This window comes from Lolium rigidum, chromosome 1 (assembly GCF_022539505.1).
Source record: "Lolium rigidum isolate FL_2022 chromosome 1, APGP_CSIRO_Lrig_0.1, whole genome shotgun sequence".
Classification (NCBI taxonomy): Eukaryota; Viridiplantae; Streptophyta; class Magnoliopsida; order Poales; family Poaceae; genus Lolium; species Lolium rigidum.
Window position 1 is genome coordinate 220,793,727 of NC_061508.1, and position 9,327 is coordinate 220,803,053.

The window sequence follows — 9,327 nt, forward strand, 5'->3', positions numbered from 1 at the left end:
GACATCCTCATATATAAGTAAGAAGACTTTCAAGACTATGCGAGAAGATCTTGAAGATTACACAAGAGATTTTTAAGAAACAGCGTTGTCCAAGGGGGAGTGTTAGAAGTAGGATAGCTTTGGTACAAAGCTAAATAGCCAGTTATTAAGATTAGCTTAGGTCCTAAGCTAAGTAGTCAGTTAGTTTTGTCCAAACGCTGTAATACCAAAGAGGTGCCTTTGTAACCGCCTTATTGGCGTCTGTTCGGTGGGTATATATACCCCCAACAATCATCAATGAAACATCACTTGATTCTCTCAATCATTTCATTCCTAAACAATACGATCGGCACCGGCTGAACTGCTGGTCTCCTCGCCTGTGGCAGGCGTGCTATTGAAGCTCCTCGCCATCCCACCCTGCCCCAATTTCGCCGATCCTCCACCGTTCTAACCATTCCTCTAAACTATGGTGCCACCGTCTTCATCTCCGGCGCCACCGTCTTCATGAAATGAACTCTGGCTGAAAGTATCTCACCGGACTTAACCTTTTGTGTAGCGTCACGGGCAAAGGTGCTAAGCTAGTTAGTGTAGCACCGACATGCGCCATGCCTCCTGCTAGCGTGGTGTTACAGGGCTAGGTCGGGGTCCACATGTGGTCATGTAGCGCTGCTCGCATCGACACTATGTATGGATTGTAGTGCTTGTCACATCGGCTCTACACTCCTGTTAGGTATAGGATGAGCGACCTTGGCCTTGCCCGACCAAGCATAGAACATGGAGAGGGTTTGTTCGCCTCTCCCCGACCCAAACTACCCTACTTGGGCTTACAGGTGGGACGTGGCATCGAAGATGACAGAACAACGTCGATCTCATGTACAAGCAGTACACCAACGAGTTAGACACGCTTACCCCTGAGCAGGTAAACATTGCGATTACATCACTCACTTGCATGCTCTATTTATAAACTCCACATCGATGTTGTTGTGCTATGTTGAAGGTGGACTGGCAACCATATGGTGAAAGACACCATTTTGCTACATCCTTCGACGCACTGAACCTGAAGTCCTTGCATGAAGAATCCTTTATACTTATGCGGTGCCCATTGATATGTAATTGGGTGGTTGAATATAATTTGTAGCACCATGTGATGGCCCAGTTTAGGCCGTTTCAGGCTCACCCACCCGAGTGGAAGGACACAGACCGCACGCTTCCAAGGTAAAAGGGAATGAAATGTGCCTATTGAGTATCTTGTTGTCCTTTCTTGACTATACTAACTGTGTTACCATCGTGCAATGTTGTTATGTTTTTGACCAAAAGGTTCCATGGGGTGGAACCATGCTCGGGTTAGTAGCGACCATCGCTCTCAAGTACCCAGGGAGTAGGTTGTATGCTTCTTCTCAATCACCTTGCAACATCTTGAAGGGATACTTTTTGGCCTTCCATGCCTTCCCATACTTGACTTTGTAGTGAAAGCGGATTTCCACAAGATCATAATTGGACTTAATGCTCATCTTTGGAAGTTATGAACTTGGAGTTGAGTTATCCATGGTCATACTTCACATCCTTGCCATCAATCTTCTTGCCTCGGCACATTGAGTTGCTACACAACTAGTTATTTGCCAAGAGGACCCTCCCTTCAAAGGTCTTGGATGCACAACCCATGGACATCCATCCTCTTCATATTTAACCGTCTAGCGGTTCTTGACGTCCGAGTGAACAATGGTGTACGTGCTTAAATGAGAACTCCTTGATCCATACCTTAAATTCCAAAAAGATTTCAAACGTCAGCCGGTGGGAAATTGGCCTAGCTTCAAGAACTAAACTCTTTCCATCGTCAACCATGGCTTCCTCCACGAGACAAAGATCGAAGTGCAATGGTATTCCATGATCCCGACCCAATACCCTCTAGAAAATTTCTTCTTCCATAGCCGTGAACCCCTCCACATAAATTTCTTCATTGGGACCATCGTCATCCGAGTCCGATGCATAACATCAGGGATAAGGGATGGAATGTCCTTGTTCTCTTGCACATAATATGTGTCGAAATCACCTACATTGTTGTCATTGAGCTCAAAATCATTCTCATTGTCCCCATACTCATCATTCTCCTTTTACAATGCTTCATATTGGTTCTTCGAAATAGGGCTCAAAGTTTGCATTGCTTCATGTTGGTTCATGGGAGGTTCGCTTATTTTGTCTTGGGTCATGGTGGGTGATGGACTCCTATCATCGAACGAGGAAGCATGCCGGTTCAAGTCAAATCGCAAACTAGCATCAACCTTTTTGGTGGCAAACAACTCCTGAGCCTTGTCTTGTGATTTCGTCATCCTCTCCTTGTATGCAACAAACGTTGCTCGGAATTGATACACATCGACTTCCAACACACGTGCATTCCAAACCACACAATATGCCTTCCCTCCAACTCAACAACATCACTTGGGTCATTCCAATGCAAGTCAATCCTCACTTGTTCCAAAACCTCGGAATAGTTAGGAGTACGCTCAAACACCATGCCAAGCTCATCCGTGTTCGGCTCTATGTTTCCTTTTAAAAATGCGTTCTTGTCCACATGATGAACACGAACAATTCTCGCCATCCCTAAAATAATTATGACAACACATTGGTAAATGTAAACAATAAATACTCATGGCAAGACACAAAAAATCTAGCCACACAACCAAACCCTAGGCCTAACGTCAGGCAACCAAATACCTAACTAGAAGTGTAGCGCCTATGCGAGCGGTACAATGTAGCGCCTTTGCGAGCGGCAACATAACCGAGGCGCCATCCCGTCACGCCGATAGGGGGTGTAGTGCTTGTCAGAGCGGCGCTACATAGTGTCGCATAACACTGATGTAAAAAACCTACGTAAAAGGGTTGGTTCGATGAAATAGTTTTACACCGACTTTATTTTATGAATTTGTCTTGGCGAGAGATCAGTTTTATCCATTTTACCATGGAAGGCGGGTCAACTGGGTCGTGTGCAACGGGGCCTGTTGGTTCTGACCGGGTGTGTATGGCACGTGCTGTGCTAGCAGCCAAACAAGTTGCGCCCTTTGGATTGGATTTGCAATCCAAAGTACACTCTCGAACACGAGCTCCCTTGACCCCCCGATTCTGCTACGCAATGGCAAACGGCCACATCGCCCATTGCCTCGGCGGCATCCTTGCCAGGCGGGCCACCGCTGCCGTCGCTGTCTCCGGCGGCCTCCGCCTGACCGGCGCGGAGCTCGTCGACGACGTGCGCGGGCTGGCCGCCGGCCTATGGGAGAGTGGTCTCCGTCCAGGCGACGTCGTCGCCGTCGTCGGCTTCAACAGGTGCGCACATGGGCAGATCAGCAAGTAGATGGCTAGATGCTATGGCCCTCGCTCGCTTGCTCTCTGGCCAATCGTCCTGCATTTTCTTCCCTTCTTCAGTTAGGCAATTTCAAGTCAACCGCTGCTCTTGCTTCAAGCTCCAGAAAATCTATGGATTTCCCGGGCATGAAAACGCATATATGCTGGTCTGCAATTATCTTGTGCTGTACTGCATAATGAAATGTGAACATGAAATTCACCAGAACCTTTGCAGCATTCATGTCGTCAACTTCTCGTATTGATCATCTGCAGCGTTGACTACATGGAGCTCTTGCTGGCCATCCCTTACATCGGAGCAATCATCGCCCCTCTCAACTACCGCTGGGTAACAACATTATTCTTCCCCTAATCTAATCAAGAGCATCGCACACCATCAAAATCTTCCAACTCGCTTCACAAGTTTTTGATGGTCTGAATGTGTTTACTCTGAAGAATGGAATATTAAAGAATGGGGTTCTCTTTCTTGTCGTCTAGAGCTTCGAGGAGACGACACAGGCGCTAGAGCTTGTGCGGCCTTCGGCGTTCATCTTTGATGGAAGTTACAGCTCATGGGCGCTCTGGTTGATGGAGAGCAAGAGATTCTCAACCATTGGTCTTTACCTCACAATGGGGGACCCTGCCAGCACTAGCGAACCTGCAAACTGTACGTTTTTGTTTTGGATTAGTATGCAGATGATTAATAAGATACCCGTTTCCTTCCCTTTTTAAGGATTGATCATTCGGTTTGAAAATAGATCCTTGCAGCATATAGTACTGGCATTTGTAATCCTCTGTGTTCAACATGTTATTTTCAGTCGTGTCGCTTAATCATACCAAGAACACTTTCAGAGGAACTACGGTGATGGAGCCTGTGTCGGCTCCAAGCGATGTAGCTTTGATATGTTTTACATCTGGTAAAAGATATGGGCTGGTTCGTTACTTCGATTTGTATTGAGCTTTTTTTAATCTGCAGTTCTAGAGTATTTTCACTTTTCTAGCCCTGCATTTTGACAACGCGTGGGTTTAATTGATGTCCGGTCCAAACTTCAGGAACCACTGGACGGCCAAAGGGCGTAGCAATAAGCCATACATCTTTGATCGTTCAATCCCTTGCGAAAATCGCCCTTGTCGGCTACGGTGAGGATGATGTATGCTTTCCGGATCCATGTACTACCATAGTTCTTCATGAAAGTTGCATTACGTTATAAATGACCAACTTCATATCTTCTTGCTAGATTGTCAAATGATAATTTGGATGCTATGTGAGTGTAACTCCTTTTTCTTTTCACAAAATAACAAAACGTGTTATGAACAGTGTATGTTTATTACAGGTCTACCTGCATACAGCCCCCCTGTGCCATATCGGAGGGATCTCCTCATGCTTGGCCATCCTGATGGCTGGAGGCTGCCATGTCCTGATACCTAAATTTGACGCAAAATCGGCTACTGAAGCCATCCGGGAACACAAAGTGACCTGTTTCATTACCGTTCCCGCAATCATGGCTGACCTACTGTCCTATGCTCAGTAAGCAGTAACACTAAAGTACAAATCTAAAAGCCAAATCCTGCACAGTTTGTTGTTGACTTTTGGTAACTGATCAGGAAAGACAAGATATCAAGGTGCGGGACAGTGACCAAGATCCTCAATGGTGGTGGGGGGCTGTCAGATGAGCTCATAAATGGAGCGTCTCACTTATTTATTCATGCTACTATCGTTTCAGCTTATGGTATTATCTTCTTACCATCGCCACTTCACTTTATCTGTAATTTCTGCAGAATTATGTTTACCTGCAGTCATTTGTATGCTTACAAGCAGTAAAGTCTCTTATCTGCGTACTGAACTTGTTTTTACCAGGGATGACTGAAGCTTGTTCATCTCTGACATTCATGCCTATCAACAAGCCAGAATTTCATGAAACCAAGAACAAGTCAAGCAACCAATGTGAAGGCGTGTGTGTTGGAAAGCCAGCACCGCATGTCGAGATACAAATTGGTAGAGATGAAAGTAACAGTAGTTCTTCACCAATGGGGAAAATCTTGACAAGAGGCTTGCACACAATGGTTGGATACTGGGGGAATAATATGGTTGCCACACCAGAATCTGTCAGGAATGGATGGCTTGACACTGGGGACACTGGGTGGATAGATAGAACTGGTAATTTATGGCTCATGGGGCGACAAAAAGGTCGAATCAAAAGCGGAGGGGAAAATGTTTATCCGGAAGAGGTGCTTATTGTTTTACTGGTGTATTCTCAAGCTGATATTTTAGGTGTATGGTTCTTCCTCTTCAAAACCAACCATTTCTAATGAGTAACGACCGACATCTCAAATGGTTGCAGGTAGAGTTAGTACTATCACAACACTCAGGGGTAGCTAAAGCTGTGGTTTTTGGTGTACCGGATAGTCGTCTTGGGGAGAAAATTGTTGCATGTGTTAGCATCAGGAATAACTGGAGGTGGGTTGGTGCAAGGGCTGAGCACGAAGGAGAAGGTAAAGAAGTGTCAGCGCAGATCCTTCAAGAACACTGCAGGATAAAAAATCTGAGCAGGTTAGAATTCTTGATTACCATATTTTGAAGTGGAATGCCAACTGTTTCAAACCATGGCATTCGATAAGGTCTTAAACACTGGAAACAACAACAAAAAAAAGCTATATATCTGTGCATGTACATGTAATGTCTACATTATTTTCTGTAGAGAATACTCAATAGTTTTTTTAGGCATGCAGATAAATTTGTCTAATATTGTTGAAGTTTTTCTAAAGGATACATGGTCTGAATAAACATGGGGCCACTACAGTTTTTCTTAAATCGTAATAACTAATCGTATCATAAAAAGTATGGTCTCAATTTGTACTCAATATTTTAGTTAATGTTCGAATCAATAGGTAGCAAGCATGTAACAACACAAACCTTAAAACATAACTTGTAGCATGAAGCTTTCAGACCATAATAAAATCATGTTCCTCCCCCGCCAAAAAAAAGATCATGTTCCGAATAGAACACTTTATATTCGACATTTCAAGAAATTCCTAAAAAACCTGGAAAAATCACTATATGCACTTGGAGAATTTTGAGGAAAATTTGTGCTTTTGCATGCTGTGCAAATATTCAAAGTAAAAGTTGTTGTTTTAGCCTCCCATCGTCATTTCTTGTTCTTCAGACCACAAGTGGGAAATATCAGAAAATTTTCCAAGTTCATAGTGTACAACCACGTGTACACCTGCTTCTTTTCTCGAGATTTTTTTTGGAACTTTAAACTTCTATTTACAAATTTCGGAAACAAAGGAATTATACATCGGCACCCGGGAGCCAGATAATCCTTAATACAAAAGAATCATAATCAATAGGTATCAAGCACTTGGAAAATTTCGTGAAGATGTCAGAAAAACCTTCAGACAGAATTGACGATGGCAGACAAACCTTAAGACGAAACATGAATATGTCAAATAAAACATGTTCCTGATAGGAATAATTTAAAAAAATTGGATTTTTTCTATATGCACATGGAAAATATCGTGGAAATGTGCAATTCTGCATGCTGTGAAAAATTGATTTTTTTTTGTTGCTGTTTTAGCCTCTCATCATTGTTTCTTCTTTTGTAGACCACAAGTGGAAGAAAAACACAAAATATTCCAAGTTCATAGTGTATTGCTGCACGTACACCGGCTTCTTTTCTCTAGATTTTGAAACTTAATAACATGATTTTCTAAAATTTGAAACAATGGACTCATAAATCAGTACCCAGGAGCCAAAAAAATCTTTACAAATCATGCTTAAACACCTCTCCTTTATTTAGTGATACTCCTTAATTAGTGAGAAGTAACCTGTTCTGATCTTGTTTGGAACAACAGATTCAAGGTGCCAAAGATATATTATCAGTGGAGCAGGCCGTTTCCGGTGACCACCACAGGGAAAATTAAAAGAGAGGAGCTGAAGGCTGAGATCTTGGCATGCACGCAGCTACGTAGCAGTTTGTAGCTTTAGGCCCTGGACCAACAATGGAAGCAACCACATGAAAAATCTTATCTCCATCTACGATATTCAATAGTGGCAGCAACCACATGGGATTCTTCTGTCAACCTACCATTTTCAATGGAGTTTCAGTTTTGTACAAGTTCACTCGTGCCGACATGGTTCAGTTTGGAGGTTCAGCTGTAGACTTCGGTACTGATCATCTCTTGCTAGTTGCACCGTATTCTTTCGGCTTTGTCATTACTTGATGAGAGTACTGTAGATAATTATGTGCTCTCTGGTTGATGATAAGAGCTAAAAGTAAATCTGGGCAATTTGTCAAAGTTCTTGCATGTCTCACTTTGATCGCAGCTGTGAAAAGCAAGCGTGTGTGTGGGACTCCTCCTTTTAATTTCCTTTGAGGTAAAAAGGAGGGCCAGAATAAACACAGGTTGAGTTGATACAGAATTTTCCATCTTGGTGTAAATTCCAGCGGAATCATCATGCGCTGGTACTAGTTTAACACCTTCTAAATTGTCCAACAGCCAATTCCATGATTCTAATCGACTCCCAATTAAATCACGTCTGAAAGATACACTTGGAGGCGCCCAGAACTTTTGAGATTGTGACATACTTATGTGTTACAATATGATAAACTCCTCGGCATTGAACCCGCAAGGGGGAGTTGATGTTGCGCAACCAAGAGTCTTCCCAATTTGAGCCATCTTTAAGGGTGACATTTCCAAATTGGAAAAATGGTTCTCGCTTTATTTAAACCAATCATAAGTGATGATCTCTGCATTTTCAATAAATCCGAGAGACACCCTAGATCCTGTTTATACATAAGTGTTCAATTCTTAGATGTCTCTATAGGACGTGTTTATACATCTCGTGATGTTGTTTTCGATAAGAATGTCTTTCCCTTTGAAGCGCGCTCTCCATCCAAATGTCGGTGCCCTCCTTAAAAAAGAGATACTACTCCTTTCGTAATCCATTTCTCACGAGGGTGCGCAGAATATTGATGATCATATGTCTCCTTTTGTGTCTATTACTAATGTTTCTCAGGTAGCAGCAGCTCCAGTAGAAATTTTTAGCCAAAACGGTGAACAAAAATGGCCCAGAATTGCATGTTCAACATCAGGTGGAAAATGTTGCAGCACGCACATAACACGAGGATGATCCGCTGGGACATTCCCCTATCCCGTTGGATCCTGAGGTGTGAAGTCTCGAGGAAGATTCTCCCTCGTCCTCCTCGCTGCGTATCGAGTCACTGCACGCGGACCCCGCGTTCCTGTCGTCCACTCTGCACTCTCCACGCGTCGCCGAGTAGCCGCGTGCGTCTCATGTGCCATCTGCGCTCACCCCCCGCCGCCCGCGTGTCACGCCACCAACGGCTGCATGCGCGTCCACGCCAGCGTCCCCAGGAAAAATGTGCTCATGATCTTCTAGTCAAGGAAAAATATGCTCGAGTGCAAGTCTGCACCTAATCCTTTGTCTCCTTCCGAGCCATTGTTTCTTCATGAAGGTACACTTGTTGGTCCCGAAGATAGTACACAATACAAGAGCATAGTTGGGGCTCTTCAGTACCCCTCTTACTCGTCTAGACCCGTCGCTCTCTGTTAATAAGGTCTGTCAGTATCTTCATGTTTCCACTACAACTTATTGGACAACTTCTAAACGCATCCTTAGATATGTCAAGGATACTTCTCAGATTGGTATTACGTTCAAAAAATATCAATCTACACTTCTAATTGCATTTTCAGATGCAGATTAGGATGGCTGTCTTGAGGACAAATGCTCCACATGTGATTTTGCTATTTTTTTTTTTGGGTCCAAACTTAGTCTCCTGGAGTGCTAGGAAACAAGCCACCATGTCAAGATTCAATAGTGAGGCTGAATACAAAGCTTTAGCCAGTGCCGCTACTGAGATACTATGAGTTAAAGCTCTTTTTAGTGAGCTTTGCGTGTAGTTACAGAAGCCATGTCTATGTTGTGATAACTTGTTTTCTACATACTTGTCTGCTAATTATGTCTTCCATGCCCGCACAAAACATATTGGA

The 9,327-nt window shown here is 43.5% G+C and overlaps 1 protein-coding gene across 1 annotated transcript; it reads left to right on the forward strand.

Moving 5' to 3' along the window:
• The first annotated feature begins 3,106 nt into the window (after positions 1-3,106).
• On the forward strand, positions 3,107-7,611 carry LOC124690462 (2-succinylbenzoate--CoA ligase, chloroplastic/peroxisomal-like). The gene is made up of 10 exons (XM_047223851.1): positions 3,107-3,297; positions 3,589-3,661; positions 3,811-3,979; positions 4,131-4,229; positions 4,366-4,463; positions 4,647-4,840; positions 4,918-5,042; positions 5,171-5,541; positions 5,655-5,863; positions 7,168-7,611. The coding sequence occupies exons 1-10, from the start codon at positions 3,107-3,109 to the stop codon at positions 7,292-7,294; spliced, it is 1,656 nt and encodes a 551-aa protein (XP_047079807.1). The 3' UTR covers positions 7,295-7,611.
• The last annotated feature ends 1,716 nt before the right edge of the window (positions 7,612-9,327 follow it).